This window comes from Coffea arabica, chromosome 8c (genome assembly GCF_036785885.1).
Source record: "Coffea arabica cultivar ET-39 chromosome 8c, Coffea Arabica ET-39 HiFi, whole genome shotgun sequence".
Classification (NCBI taxonomy): domain Eukaryota; kingdom Viridiplantae; phylum Streptophyta; class Magnoliopsida; order Gentianales; family Rubiaceae; genus Coffea; species Coffea arabica.
In genome coordinates this window covers 5,743,694-5,759,664 of record NC_092325.1, presented here as the reverse complement: position 1 = coordinate 5,759,664, position 15,971 = coordinate 5,743,694, and the positions used below count along the sequence as shown (strand labels likewise).

Here is a 15,971-nt window from a genome sequence, read left to right as displayed (position 1 = left end):
GTTATGTCAATTTTTTTTTTTTAATTTAATGTCAAAGTTATCCTTCTCTAGTTGATTTGTAACTTAGACTTGAAATTGAAAGGAGTATTTTTGTCATCTTTACAAAAATTGCTGTGAAATAAAATTGGAATAAAGGCAGTATCCTCTACCTTAGGAGAAAGTTGGAGATTTTGGAAGAATATGAGACTATTGGAGATTTTTCATTCATACACTGAATATGCCGACGACTAATGATAGTTTCAAGTATTTTACCACTTTGATAAGATTTTAGCCAACAACTTGAGTTTATTTTTTGAAACAACAGGCTAATGCTTGTAGCCGCATGTCATCTCAAAAAAAAAAAAAAAAAAAAAAGAAACAATAAGGATTAATTCGTGTTATTTGATTTTGGTGATTTCACAATATTACTTATTCTGTTTAATGATAGTTTCGAGCAACGTATCACTTTCATACATGATTTTAGCCAACAAAACCTAAGATTATTTTTTGAAGCAACAATATAATGCTTGTAGCCACACGTCATCTGAAAAGAAAAAAAAAATGAACAATTACGGATCACAATCATTACTTAACTAAGTATAATTAATCTCTAATAGAAACGTGAGGAAATATATATATTTCATGTCACACATTTTTTATTCCTCTTTATAAATGATTATAATTAATCCCATTGATGGGATCGGTACATATGCGAATTATAACTCAACAACATTGCAATTAAAAGAGAATTGAGTTCAATCAAGCTACTCACCAAGTTATGCAATTAAAATTCAAACTCTAACTCGCATTGACCACGTATGAGCCAAATTCGTAAAGCTCGAATATGTCAACAAGTTCAAACTCAAACTCTATATGCTAGGCTCGAGAGCTCGTCAAGGATTTTGCTCTAAAAGCAAGAAGGAGGATGGACAAAATTGTACTCAAAAGTTCACCACAATTTATTTATGTAGGATTTTTTTTATGTGTGAAATGTTGATTATAACCCTTGCCTAAAATTATATAAAACATTAATCTATATTACTTAAGCTTGGTTGAATTCAATTGAACCAGATCTAGTCACATTTGAATTTGAGAGCTCAAATATTTTAGCTTAAGTTTGAGTAATCCACAGCCTTAGCTCGACTTGACTCGTTCATTTGCACCTCTAATAACATCAGTTACATCTAATAATTCAAAAATAACATACAAGAAGAACATACTCACATTCAGTGGCATTTCAATCTAAGACCTCTAATATCTATGCACCACATTAGTGAATTTTAACTAATAGTAGAATGTTAATTGATGTTAGCAAACTCAGAAGAAATAATTTTTTTCAATTTCTTCAAGCCCAAGCAGATTACAAAGATGTCAATGCCAAAGAATTCGAAACAATTGCAGAATTAAATGAAGCCAAAGAATATTATTAAAAAAAACTTAAAAGGTACTCTGGTAGAAGTATTCTTTGGGTTTTCTAGCAAAATGTCGCATCACCAGAACTATGAATAAATTGCCCAAACAAGCCACCCCAAGGCTTAATCTCTCTCTATCGTTTCAACAACATATACAAAAATTAGCCTCAACAAAAGGTAACCGCAGAGCTATCAACATCTAAGCATTGGAAAGATGCGCCGTAACAACATGATGTCCAGCCTCAATTTCTTGACATTTAAATGTCAGCTGCAAGAAAGTTCTGAGATAAAGTAACCTGCAAAAAACACCCCAGTAAGTGTCCACTTCTTTTTCTCACGCATTGGGAAGTTATATTGATTTTCTGCCAGCCAAAAAACATCTTAACATCTTAAGAAAAGCTAATGCTCATGTAAAGATAATTCCAGTATTGTACTGAAAGTGTTCTCAGAGGTGCACGCCCTAGTGTGAGGAACAGGAAAAACGCCCCTGGGGAGCAGAGGGAGATAGAGGCATCCTCAGGCGTAACCCCCCCCCCCCCCACCCCAAAAAACCTCCAGGACCAACTTACCACGCTTTGGACCTCTTCTGCAAAAACTCCATAGCACCAAAGTATTGGTTTTTGACACACCAAAGAAACTATCAAGAAAAGAATGTAAAATTTGAAACTTTACTCATAAAAGATTTCATGTACATAAAGTGTAGGAGATCATGTTGGTGAACCATGAACACACAAAGCATTAACTGAAGGAATATTTGAAAAGCAAAGGAGAGAAGAATAAGTAAGCGTCCGAGATTTTTGAAGATTTGAGGAACGGCGGTGCTTCTCAATTCTTATGAACAGGTATTCTATGGATTCTTTTTCAATTTCAAAATTCAGTGTAATAAACTGTTCAGCAAATAAATAACTATGAGAAAAAACAGTGAACATCTTAAGAAAAGTTGGAGAATTCACACACATACTTTTCTAAGCTCTAACAACAAAAAGATAATACAACACAGAAAAGCTGGTAAGCAGGCAAAGAGTACAATAGTGAATCCAAAAACACATCGATAACTTAATATAGGATAAAAAATTCCTAGACTTTAAAAGTTGAGGACGAATTAACTCCAGGAAGAAAGTAACACTGGCAAACAAAAGGAGGCATACCCAAACACATGTAACTGACAGTTGAATATTTACCTTTTCACCCATCTTGAATGGAGGAAGACCCTTGTAGGGACATGTACTGCAGCGGAAAGCATCACCTAGACCACACTGCATCATGACCAGGTTGGTATTGCATTAAAACACAATGATGAACACACACAATTATATTATAGTCAAAAGGCAAAAAATCTATTAAAGAAGCAAAAAGAACTACACCTGCAACTTAACTACATGGCTGACACATATAAATTTAAGTTCTACTAAGGTGTTCCTAGAAATGATTTGAACTACCATTGAAACAAATAAAAGCACAAGAAACAATTCTAAATGTTAAGCAATACAACAAAACTCATTGAATATCTTAGCATGATCTTAAGTTCCAAAACACAATGAGAAGGACCATCTGAACTCCTACCAATTAGATAGAAGTCCACCAAATGTAATGAATACACCCAAGAAAATATAATAAGAAGACCTCATGGAAAGTGTTATTTCAGTGTAGGAGTGGCAAAGAAAGTCTTCTAGCCTGAGAGAATACTGTTGCAACATCCTCAGAAACAATTCAATATTCACTCAAATTTTCAGCTTTCCTCTTTGCAAGTATCTAACAAGTCATATTTCTATGAACAAAATTTTGTAAGGCATGAAAATAACTCAAACGAACCATATTATTCACTAACTTATAGTATTTGTCAAAATTAATTCCATAAACAGTTCCTCTCAATTTAAGCTGCAAGCTACGTCTTCCTGACCATTGCCTTTTACTTACATGATTGCAATGAATATTTAGGAGGACTTAAAAGGTAGAATAGTTAACACTAAGCTGGGAAACGCTTTTGGATCATCTAATTCGAGGAGAAAATGAGGAACATGAGGAGAAAAAGCTTTTTGTAGGAGAAAGATGTATGTATCTTTTCAAATGTTTCATTTAAGGAGTTTCACATAATTTTAATAATCCAAAATCCACGAAATCCATTATTAACAAAGAATAGCATTCTACTAACTGAGGAATCGGTTCTCCAAGTATTTTAAGAAGCATCAAGAAGATAAGCCTAAACAACTACTCTTCTATGCAAACAGAATGCTCTTCCGTTCTAACAATCATGTTAAATTGCAATAATACAGAAGTCAAGTAGACCACCAGGCTTAAGATGCAGGACCTTCACTTTGACAATGATGTTCTCAAGAAAGGTCAACTAAAGTTAGTTGAAATTGCTGAAATTAAACAATATGTACATACATTGCCACAGGCAGACTGAGGATTGTTCAGCTGGTCCATAGTAAGTCCCAACTTCACTTTCTCTTCCGCTTCAGCCCGCCCACAAGTGCAATTTTTGCATGCTTTCCTAGTTTTTCCAACTTCACAATCACCTACAGCATGAAATTTTTGGCAGCTCAGTGTAATATCAGACATACAGACACGTGGATAAAACATTTCAGAAGCTACGTCAGAAATGCCACGGCTAGAATAAAGCTGTCTTACCCACAGGCAGCTGTGGTTTCTTCAAATCCTCTTCACTTAGCAGGGTGTCCTCATCTATCAAGTCCGTATCATCACCAATCTGGACTGCAGGTAAACTTTTTGTTTGTTTCTTTAGTAAAAAGGATGAACCAATCTTCCAAGAAGACTTTTTGCCCGAAATCTGTTCAAGTGTGTCACAAAACCTCAGATGCACAACTTACACAGAAGAAGGCAAAAAGCTTGCAAACAAAGCCAGGGCACCAGAATCATTCTGCAAAAAGTTGCAGGGAGAGGAGCGAAGATGGAAAAAGACAAGGAGGGGGGGAGGGGGGGATAAATCGAAACAGTACAAGGACACTAACCCCAATAGACTGACCAGCTTCAGATGATTTTACATCCAAAAGTCCTGCCAACAATAACTTGCGCTCAAGGGAAGACTTTGTCTGCAACACTCCCCAGAAAAATAATCACGAGCAATCATTTACTAATTCAGAATTTGCAAAAGGTAAATGAACAGTCAAGAAGTATATTCAACTGAGTGAAAATTGGAACCAATGGGTAGCTTACCTCTTGCAAAGGAGTAGATTGGGAAGTCAGGTGCACCAGCACTGTTCCACCAGGCTTTAAAATTCTTGAGATCTCCAGAAACAACGCATCATTTGGAAACTCAGATGACTTGCTGATGACCACAACAACATCGATAGATGAAGATTCAACTGGCACAGAACCTATCATACATAAAAAGTAAATAGACCAAGCGGATAACAACCGCAACTTCAACAGTGATAGCTTTGGTTCTAGGTGGTAAATGCTAGATAACCAGAACCCAAGACAATGAACTATCAGTTAAATAATTCCAGATAGGGCACAGAAGAATTGGAAAGGTAACTATTGGCAACAAATTGCTGATAGCCCAATGTCAAAGATTTAAGTTACCACATGACATCGGATTGGAATAACAATAGTACTATGGCATCAGCAACTACATCAAAGACAATCTCTTCTAACATGAGCATAAAAAACAAAACAAAAAACAAACCTGTACATCGTACTCACTTCTATACACCCAAATATTATTTTACCGGTTGGTTTTTGAATAGAAAACAAAATCTCGAGTGTTTAGAAGATGCCATCTTATGATTACAAGGCGTCCCAACTCCCAACCATCATCCATCACAATCAGATGCCCACTTAGGACAATGAGTTTCTTGCTGGAAGCCTTGCCTAAATTGTATAAATAGACTGCCAAAACTCCCAGCTCAGAACACATTGCACCCATACACTCGAAAGGCGCCACCACTAGAGCGTAGTCACAAGGAAATACATAGCATTTCTCAAAATGGAAAACCTACACAAAGCTATAAATAGATTGCAGGAAAAAAAAAGAAACATAGAGAACACAGTGCATTACCTAACCAACAATCCCAAAAAAATATTGCAGTACATAAAGATTCTTAAAACAGGAGGGGAACAAGAAAAAAGCATCAGCAGCAGTCAACTATGGTGCACAACCATCAGTGAGCAAGTTCAAGCAACACCAAGCTTCAGTGAAACTAACTAATTTAGTGGAATCAATAAAGAATGAATATAGTCTAAATCATGAGAGGTGATATGCATCATCTGCTGTATAGAGGTAGCAGAGTATTAGAATTGGGAGTTACCAAAGAACGAATACAGCTAAAACTAACAACCAGATATGCAAATACTAGATGCAAAAGAGAAATAAATTACTCTGCAATGAAGCTTGAGTGATGATCAGAGGATCAATTTGAGTAATCCCTTCTTTATTCACCATCCTTAATGCATTCAAAACTTCACCAAACTGCAGGATCACTTGCTCTGTAAGAGCTAGTATATTTTCATGACCCGATGTCTCCTGTGAAAAAATTGATCAAATTAAAGGTCACAACTGACACTCCAAACCCAGTATTACACTCAAACAAAGACATGTACCAGCATTAATGCCATTGGAAAACAATCTCAAGCTTTCAGACCTTAAACCCGTCTTCTGACTCTGATGTCTAAACTTCTAGAGAAAGAAACAGACAGAATTCCATAAGGTACCATACACATTTAACCATATCTTTACCATTTTCATTGATTTCACAAAGAGAAAGGAAAAGACAAAAAGAAAGCAATTATTTCCATTACATGATTCCACACATTAATCAAATTTTAGGTTAAGTACTTCTATTGTCATTCAAAAATTCAACAAACTCTAATTTCCTGATTCAGGATTCCTTATTTAAGGCAATATCCTATTCCTTAAAAACATAGACAAGAAAAATGCTTTCCCTTACATTTACTTTCTTCTCCAGAAGAAATCTCAAGTTCCAGAACCTAAATGCAGCGCTAGAAAACTGACCATATTTGCAGAACCAAAAGCTCGAGAAAATGCTAACAATAAAACAATTTCCTAAAAAAATGCATGGGAAAACCATAGAAGGCTTTAACGAAAGGCACAACAAAGGAAATGCATAAACAGAACGACCTAGATAATTGAAGCTCCCGAACCCAATTCTTTCTCCTATCAGATCAAAATGAAACAGACAAAGAAATAGATAAAAATCAAATTGCTCCCTAAACCCCTCCAACAAAGCCTTCTTATCCAGGAAAAGAAATCCACAACCTAGTTAAGAGTTGACATTTTTTTGTAAATACAGCCTAAAAAAGCCCATTTTTCACCAAAAAAAAATTGGGGTTCCCATCCCAAATCGACCAAAATTCTATTGCCATTACTTTCTGTGTTCTCCAAAGTAAAAGCCTAGAACAAATGTATTAGATTAAACCTAAATAACAATCCTAACTACAAAAAAAAAAAAGGAAAATAAAACGCAAAATTCTTGATAATATAGCAATAAAGGTTACACCTTAAAATCCACATAAATAAAGATACTTATTTGTATGTAGAGCTCAAAACGCTAAAATTTAACATTTCAAGAGAGGTTTACAAAAATACAGACAACAAAAGGATAATCAAATCAAAACAAAATCATGAAATCATATTTCACAATAGAACTATTCAAAAGGCGAGAGGTTTAATCGGAACTTACCATAGCAGTGGATCGAAACAAGCCGAACACTTGAAAAATTTCCGAACCGTAGTTTTGCCTTTTGTTCTATTGGGACAGAGTATTTTCAGTTTTGGGTGTTTGGTAGCCGACTTTCTCTTTCTTCTTCTCGCTGGTTGCTCCTCTTTAAATGCCAGGCGTCTGCCGACTTCACCAAAACTTGCCGCTGTTTTCCTAATTTTAATTTTAATACTGCTGGCAGACGTGGAATCCTGGTTTGGACCATTAAAAAAAAATGAAGCAGAGCACTTCGTATCGGTTCTTGACGGTTGAACCAACTTAAAACGATCAGATCAGACCAGACCGGTTTTTTGTGAAAGGTGATATCTCTACCTACCAAAAATTCTGCTGATATGGTCTTTTTTTTCTTTTTTTTTTTTTTTTTTGGTGAAGATGGAAAATTTTTAGTACAAGATCTCTCATTTACACTTCATCTTCTTTCGACTCGTCCTATCCCACATCCCCTAGCCCTTGATGATATGATTCAAGCTAGAACTAATGAAACATAGTAGTATGCCATTTTTAATACCTTTTTTACCCACCTATTAACTAGTCTAAGGTCAACAAATTTCTTCTGATCATGTTTTTTGAAATATTGTTATTGATAAATTTTTTTTCAAAATGCAGTCATTAAATTTAGTCGAGTTTGGTGATTCAAACTATTGTATCAGTAAATTGGCCACCAAACAAAATCCACTTGACTGGTTGGTTGGGTGGGAATAAGATTGAATTTGGAGAAATCTAGTGGACCTCTCTTTATGAACCAAAATTTATACATTTGTTAGTTGTCATTTCCGTCTTAACATGCACAACAAATTTTACATTCAAACTTGTATGATTATGCTCACTATATGGGGAAAAAAAACTATTTTGGTGCTTTAAAAATAATGTGGGTAAAAGGAACATTTTATTTTAACATTACATAGTTGTAATTTTAATAACTGTCTCATTATTAATCACAATTTACTGTCTCATTATTAATCACAATCTAATTTAACTTTTTTTAAAATAAAAGATTTTGAATTCAGTACCTCCGGTGTGCAATCCCTCCCAAATTACCATCCATCCCAACCCTACCCCCCTCAATCTAATTTATCTTGAATTAGGATGTCCTTGATATCCAAAAACACATTTACTACTAGGGAAATACCTAAGATGAAGTTGTGACAAATAACAATCTTTTCCTCCTCTCTTTCCTTTTCGAAAACAATAAATCTTAACCAAATCAATGTTGTTATTCTTATTTACGAAATTAAACGGTGGAATAGGCCCTTTCACGCACTTGTTAAGTGGTCTAAGGTCAACAAATTTCTTTTCAAAATGTTTTTATTGACAAATTTTTACTTTTTTTGACATGCGGCGACTAAGTTTAGCCAAATTTGGCAATTCAACCTATTGGATCAGTAAATCAGATACTAAGCCGGACCCACCCGACTTGCTAGTTGGACTAACCAAACTTAAGAATTTGATCGAATTCAGGGAAATCTAATGGATCTTCGTTAAGGATGGCAATGGCGGTGGAGGCAAAATATTTCCCCCCGCCTTAAAACGGGGGCGGGGGTGGGAAAACATACACCCGCCTCATCCCTGTCCCGTCCCCCGCATATAATAAAATATATATATATATATATATATATATATATATATATATATATATATATATAATACAATTCTAAATTTTTTAAAGTTGCACCCTTACTTACAAGTACAACGCTAGTCAGTGACAATGGCCGTCGCAACAACTGAAGAAATTTCTTGGACTATTGTTGATTTATTTCTAACACTCGCCCCCCCCCCCCCAAAAGACTAAGCTATCGAATTTCAACCTATTTTGGTCCTAATCCTTTTTTATTTCGATTGGTTTCCTTCCTCCACACTGAATGTAACTTGACTTGTTATGCTTTATTTCCATCTTGACAACTTTTTAATCTTATTTAACATTGTTTACAATTGTATTATTGTAAATAAATATTTATGATAAGTTGATTTCTGCGAGGAACTGCGGGGGAAATGGGGCGGGGAGTGGGGGGCAAGGGCCGGGAGATAGGGCGGGGGACGGTGGGAGTTAGGGGTGGGGGAAGGATCCCCCGCCCCATTGCCACCCCTAATCTATGTTTGTGAACTAAAATTTATGCATTTGCCACTTTAAGCATGACATCTTACGACTATTCGGCTAATTATAAATTGAGATTAATTATCAAACATTCAATGTGATATAGTATACATTGTCAATATATATATATATATATATATATATAATTAATATTTAGATATGTCAATATATATATAATTAATATTTAGATATATCTTCTTAAGGACTAATATTTCTCAATATAAATTGTAAATGTCGTGAAAGAAGATAGTGTTTAATAAATTTGATGACTTGTCCCCAGAATATTCAGCAAATAAAATCCAAACAGAGATTTGGAGTTAATAACGTTGACTCGAAAGATTGTTCATAAGAGTTTTTTTTTTCCTTAAAAAAATTATTTCAAAATTAACAGAAATAAGTAATTGGGATAACTTTTGTTTAAAGGACAGTCAAAGATAAAATACTTCCGTAAAGAAAAAGAATGGCCAAATATATATATATATATATATATATATATATATATATATATAGACACACACACACATATATAAAGAATGGTAATGGACCAATTTCCTATCCAACAATTGGACACGTTGAAAAAACTGGACAGGCCCAGCCCAGCTACACTTAACTAATATTAAATAGTAAAACCAAACAGCTCAAAATTGCAGAGAAGCCGAACTTTACATTTTCTTGCAAGTTCTGTTGCTCAGAAATTTGCAGGTTTTTTGTGAATTTTTTTGGCTGAAGAAGACGAAGAGCATGGGAAAGCCGAAGAAACCATCAAGACCAGCAACATCAGCTACAAATAACACTGCAGATGAGGAATTACATGGAGCAGCTCGATCGGGGGACCTGGAGGCTGTTCAGAGAATATGCAGCACCAATCCTCTTGCCATCAATTCCAGAGACAAGCACTCCCGCACCCCGTATCCTCCTCTTCCTTCTCCTTAAAACTCCATTTATGTTTTCTGTTGTTTTCTATGGCATTTTTGTTTAGTTTTATGAAGTTGGATGTTTCTTTTCCTGTATAATTTGTTTTGCAAATTGTTTCTTGGCAAAATTGAAGTGGGTTTTTTCTTAGAATCATTATTAAGGGTTGGTTTGATTTGGTTTGGTTGTTGTTTTTTTTCTGTTCCCCCTAGTAAGTTGCGCGATAATTGGGTTTTTACTGAATAGCCTTTTTGGCGGAGCATGAAGTTTTAGGCTTTGATGTAAGCTGTTAAGCTATGGAATTTGACATGAGTATTTGAAATTAGCAAAATTAAGAATGAAGAACATACATAAATAGTGTAATCCCAGTTTGGTATGTGATGGATTGGAATGAGGGAGTTGGTTTTTTGTCTGAGGAAAGGTGATGGAACGGAGAACTAGGGCTTGAATTAGTGTGATGCAAGTTCAAATTCTTTGTTTATTTGCCAGTATGCTAACACAGTTTGGTTTGATGTTTCCTCGGTGACCTATGAATGTGATGAAAATTTAGGGGGACAAAACCTCTAATAGCTGATGCCTCAGGACCCCAGAAGATTTAGGATTGTTTGAGTTGTGAATTTCAGTCTGCATTGATTGCCATTTGTAAAATTGTCTTGATGATTCAAACATCAGAGGCTTACTTCTGATTTTGTTTTAGCACTAATTCTATGTTGCAACCTTAATGTTTTCTTCCCCATCTGATGAGATGATAGTGTTCCTGTCCATAACTGTCGCTGCCAAATATATTTCAAGAGCAGATTGGATATCAAATTGATGTATGTTGAGAAATCCAACCAGGACATTTTGAAACATCAAGTTTCTTTCTTTTGTGTGAAATTATTAATCTTTATGTACTCCTGTGAGGCTTACGATTTTACCAAATTTAGAATTTTATTTGACTCCACTGAATGTTTTAGCAATATTAAATGATTCCAGTTTAGGGTATTATTTTTAGTTTTGGCACAATCCAGGAAGCTAACTTGATATTTAATTGATCAAGGAATAAGCTAAGCACTAATTTATGTGGTTTGAAGTGTTAGACTCTACAACAAGTTGGTTTCAGATGTCTTCTACAGAGGCTATCCTTTGTGTTTTCCATTCCCATTTTCTTTGGGTATAATTAGATGACAATGATTGCAAAGTCATCACCTGTTCTTTTGAAAGCTAGTGGTGTGAGAGAAAAAAAGTATAGTTGAGCCTCTTTCATTCAAGCACGGTTGCTTTTTTCATTCCTCTTTAATATGTACCGCAGATAAGTAGTTTTCCAGAAGATAGAGCATCCTAGAAATCCTGTTCTTTGGTTTTTTATTTTAAGTGATTTTATTGAATTGGGCCTGACTCAGTATTTCAGTTTAGTGCTGTTCACATATCAAAAGGATTTCCAAACGTTGATGTGGTTATTTTCCTGTTTGATATTTTGGTATTTGCAAGCTGCCAGCAGCACGTGTTTTCGCAGAGAACAAAAGATCACACTTGACTGAAATTTTGAAAAATCAGGCATAAAGTTTTAAACTATAGTAACTAGAAGTTTCATGCAAGTTTACTTGAAGGCTCCTGACAAAACTGTCATTATCAATCAGTGTGTGGGGTGGAGGATGAAGAATTTTTCAGAAAACAAGTTGAGAATTATAATAACCTCTCCTTGTCCACAGAATCAACGTGTTGAGGCTTGTTTAATTTTTATTACAGAGCTTTATGCTTTATCTGCAACATTTTTAAAAAATGTGATCTTAAATGATATATCAGTGATGCTTATCCAGAGAAATCAAGAGGAATACCATTTGAGCCTTTTTTTTGGGGGGGGGGGAGGGGGGGGCGGGGGATTAATATATATGAGAAACAGGGAACAAACACTGCCTTACAGCTATTTACATCATTTCTCATCACTAGATGTGGATACTGTGACTTTTCTGTCTTGTGTATTCCTTGAGGAACATTGAGTTTAGACTTCATCTAGCAGCTTGGTCTGGGCAAATAAAGGTAGTGGAATATCTCTGCAAAAAAGCTGATGTTGGAGCTGCTGCAATGGATGATATGGGTGCCATTCATTTTGCTGCTCAGAAGGGTCACACTGAAGTTGTGAGGATTCTCGTTAACTTCGGAGTCCCCATCAAGTCACACAATCGCAAAGGAATGACTGCTCTGCATTATGCTGCCCAAGGTTCGCATTTGGAACTTGTCAAGTACTTGATTAAAAAAGGCGCAAATATTGATGCAAAGAACAAAGCTGGTAAAACTCCAGTTGATTTGGCTGGCAGTGAAGAAATTCGCGCATTCTTGGTTCAGTGTCAAACCACACCCTGCAAGGAGGTCTTGAATGGTAAAGGAAAATTTTCAGAAGGTCGACCAAATTCTTCTTTAGAGGAGAATGCAGGGACTGCTGAAATAGAAGTTCCAGACAGAGGTGAAGAACCTGATAAAGAGAAAGATGAATTCTTCAAGAGGAAGAGCGATGAAGATACTGCCAAGGATATCTTGCCACAGACCAAAAAACCAAAAGTTTCTCTTAATCATCTGCTAGCTGCTGATGACACCCAAGAAGATGACGAATAAGCGTCCTCTTGAAATGTACTCAGTTTAGCTGCACCGTTGATTGGTACAACCTATGAGGAAAATTGCTGGCTAGTTCACTGGTTTTCTAACACAAGAATCTGATGTATTAAGTTAGCTGTGCTGCTTCGTTTCATTTTGTAAAATTCGAATCAGTAGTTTAAAATTGATGGCATTTGGCATTTGGAAACTCTGCTAGTTTTTCAAAGGATGTAAGCCTATTAGCGCATAAACAGATCAGCGACATTCTAACCTTTGTTTATCCGTTCTACTTAGAACCTACAAGGGAGGAATTAGGGCCATGCAGTTTCTTCGTCAGTGGTGCTCAGCCTCTTTTATCTATATCTTTTAATGCCAGTTCTTTTGCTGCACCATTGTGAGCAATCTTGCTGCATGGCTGCATCAAGGAGGTGTCTGGTACATGTTGGTTTCCAAATCTGAATTTGCAACACAAAAAGTTTAAGATATTTCCTTTGTTTATGCTTTATATAGACGACCTCATCAAGCGATAATCTGCTTTACAGTAATTTCTTGGTGAAGACATGCGCATTCACGTTTCAGGGGAGCTAGTTAGTTCTTCACGGAAAGAATACACCTGCGGCCGGAGCATTTCTGGAAAATAGGAATGCTAAAGCTCCCGAAGACACATTGGTACCATTTTGGCGGAATACCGGAGTCAATGGTCACAATAAGCAACTACATGCTCTATTACTTGTATTGTTTTATAATCTGCCAATAATTTGCAATGTATGACTGTAAAGGCTGATCTCACCGGTAAGAATATGGCAAGGCACAAATGTCACAGCAGAATTCTCACCGGTAAGAAGCCCATTTATCAGCTCCCAAACCAACTGCCAACAAATACATAAGATCTCAACTATTCTGTATGAATTTAATCAGATTGGTGCAGTACACTCTGACAAATACAGGACCTATCATACAGAGTGTCACTAAGCTCCTTAGTAAACTCAATTAACATAATATTGCAGAGATCAGCCGGGATCACTGAAGCACTTGTTCCTTTACGCCAAGTGCTGAACGGATTCAGAACTTAAACCTGCAACTTGCCAGTTGTTCAAAGAAATACAACAGACGAACACAGCTGCATACCCCCCACACACTTTCACGGTGCAGATTTATCATGCAGCAAGATTTTCACTGTGTGCACATTGCAAGCATTCAACCGTACATCAAATCAATCGCAGGGTTTATTGATTTTGTTAAACTACACAATCCCCACCTCGCCTAATCATGAATCTGAGCTTGCCCAGGAACAAACCTGCAGGATAACCATAAACAGTTACAACTATATTCTACCCTCACACATTTGAGGCTTCCATATCTTCATAGCTGCCCTCCAGTAAAGATGCTAGCAGTCAAGGGCATGATGGTGATTGCTTTGGAATTTAACATAACAATGCAGGGTACAAATTCCCGCAAATATAAACAAAACAACTGATACAATTTGTCAAGTAATATAATAAAGTGCTACAAGACCACAACTTTTTACATCTATTTCTTGACAGATAGCTTAATACCAAGATGTAATCAATAGATTCAAAGTATTAATAATCAATTAGCCATTCAAAAACGAAAAAAATGTAAAATGAAATAAAATTAAAACAAAAATTCTACCTCCTAACTTTTACTACACTTAAACGAAAAATCAGAAGTTGAAAGCAAATAAAATAAAATAATGTAAGATGGATTTAGTAGATAAATGCCGTATGGAAAAGGGGGCATTCATCTGTGGATCCATCTCAGCGGTTGTCTGGCCGCCGCCGAGTTAACTCAGCATTTCCTTTATGCACTCTTGGATCAAAAGCCTTACCATTTCAAATTAGCAAAGCCCATGATAATTATGAGTGCAAATATGCAGGATTTTACAAATTATTAAAAAAACTTAATTAAAGGCAATTTCTGAAACTTGGCCGAAGCGCAATTTTGCAACTGGGAAAGCAAGTAACAACCGGTTTGACGACGTCGCTTTGCTTCCACAGTAGCCAAATGGGCTCCGGGCATTGAGATTTCGATCTTCATTTGACATTTTTTTGCAGAGATTTGGTGGGCATTGAGATTGAATTGAATTGATTTGTTTTGAGCAGCGGAGGGAAGAAGAAGTGAAATAGGTTCTCGATAAAACCCTAGCGAAAAAGGGTGGGGATAAGGGTGGAGATATAGATGTTGCCTGGGCATGGGCCTGGGCCTTGTCATTGAAGCTGGGTTTAGGGGAGCAGAATATGGTGCATCTGTCAAAAACTCTTTTGAATATCCCAACATTTCTTTCTTTCCTTTTCTAGTGTTGAAAATATATATATATATATATATATATTATTTAGTGTTCATGTTGATGTTGATGATTGAATAAACTCTATGTAATCTATTGCAAAGAATTGGTTTGATATTCTTTTCAAGTGTCAAATTTATTGCATAGGCTTTTGTGTCATGTATAGACGCTTGTTATTATGAAAATAAATAAATTATATTTAAATTTTGTATGTTGTTGATCAATCTCAAAATGCCAAAAAAAAAAAAAGATGCATTCAAGGAAATCAGCAAGAAAACTAGTACAATTTACCCAAAATTATCAAAATATACAGTAGGAACTACTATGCTCGTTTGGTATGTAGAATTGGCTTGGAAAGGAAAGGCCTTTTCAACTTATCCATTCCATTCCAATGTTTGGTATGGTTCATTTAAGTGAAAAAATCCTTAGTGTTTGGTATGGTTCAATTAAGTAAAAAAATCCTTTCTCTATGAAATGATCATTCTAACTTTTTTTTAGAATTCCATTCTAAAAAAAGCTTGAAAAAATCACTTTTCAACTTCATTTTAGAATGCCTAAATAGTAGGATGTCAAATTTATCCTTATAAATTTTTACACTACATCATGATATTTGAGGTTATTTATAGGTTCAATTGATATTTGAATGAGATTTTTCATAATAATTAGTTTTTTTTATATTTAAAATAGTTTTTTCTTTTATACTAGAAAACAAATATTTTAAGATACTTTATTATTTGACTTTTGAAAAATTGTGCAAGAATTGTTTTTGAATCTTATCAAAATTGAAAATAGATTAAAAATAAATTATAATTTGTTACATCATGTAATTTATATTTTATGTTGCTAATTATATTGCTAAAAATCCATATATTAAAATGAACCAAGTATTACAATTGAAGAATTTTGACATCAATCCTCATTCATTTTTTAAGTAAAAATATTAAAATTTCACATAAATAGACAAATGCTATCATAGAACAAATAAAAAATTTGATATA

General features: G+C 35.2%; 2 protein-coding genes, 1 long non-coding RNA gene and 1 other non-coding gene across 7 annotated transcripts; 1 reads left to right on the top strand and 3 right to left on the bottom strand.

Annotated features, from left to right (window-relative positions):
- Positions 1-1,382: 1,382 nt before the first annotated feature.
- LOC113705330 (anamorsin homolog) lies at positions 1,383-7,253 on the bottom strand. 3 transcript variants are annotated; one of them, XM_027227138.2, is made up of 9 exons: positions 7,055-7,195; positions 5,955-6,030; positions 5,733-5,877; positions 4,569-4,729; positions 4,364-4,444; positions 4,023-4,182; positions 3,780-3,910; positions 2,573-2,647; positions 1,383-1,687 (listed from the first exon to the last, which is right to left on the bottom strand). In XM_027227138.2, the coding sequence occupies exons 2-9, from the start codon at positions 5,967-5,969 to the stop codon at positions 1,649-1,651; spliced, it is 807 nt and encodes a 268-aa protein (XP_027082939.1). In that variant the 5' UTR covers positions 5,970-6,030; positions 7,055-7,195; the 3' UTR covers positions 1,383-1,648. The 3 variants fall into 3 exon arrangements, with proteins under 3 accessions (XP_027082939.1, XP_071919418.1, XP_027082940.1); XM_072063317.1 differs by having other exon boundaries at positions 5,996-6,030; positions 7,055-7,187; XM_027227139.2 differs by lacking the exon at positions 5,955-6,030 and having other exon boundaries at positions 7,055-7,253.
- A 2,537-nt stretch (positions 7,254-9,790) lies between these two features.
- LOC113707140 (uncharacterized) lies at positions 9,791-13,004 on the top strand. Of its 2 annotated transcripts, none has more exons than XM_072063031.1 (2): positions 9,791-10,093; positions 12,078-13,004. In XM_072063031.1, exons 1-2 carry the CDS (start codon positions 10,040-10,042, stop codon positions 12,687-12,689), a joined length of 666 nt encoding a protein of 221 aa, XP_071919132.1. In that variant the 5' UTR covers positions 9,791-10,039; the 3' UTR covers positions 12,690-13,004. The 2 variants fall into 2 exon arrangements, with proteins under 2 accessions (XP_071919132.1, XP_027085103.1); XM_027229302.2 differs by having other exon boundaries at positions 9,800-10,093; positions 12,083-13,004.
- Positions 13,005-13,366: 362 nt separating this feature from the next.
- LOC113706570 (uncharacterized) lies at positions 13,367-14,946 on the bottom strand. The gene is made up of 2 exons (XR_003452049.2): positions 14,657-14,946; positions 13,367-13,965 (listed from the first exon to the last, which is right to left on the bottom strand). It is a non-coding gene; the product is annotated as an uncharacterized lncRNA (long non-coding RNA).
- On the bottom strand, positions 14,381-14,557 carry LOC113707532 (small nucleolar RNA snoR143). The gene has a single exon (XR_003452259.1). It is a non-coding gene; the product is annotated as a small nucleolar RNA snoR143 (small nucleolar RNA).
- Positions 14,947-15,971: the final 1,025 nt, after the last annotated feature.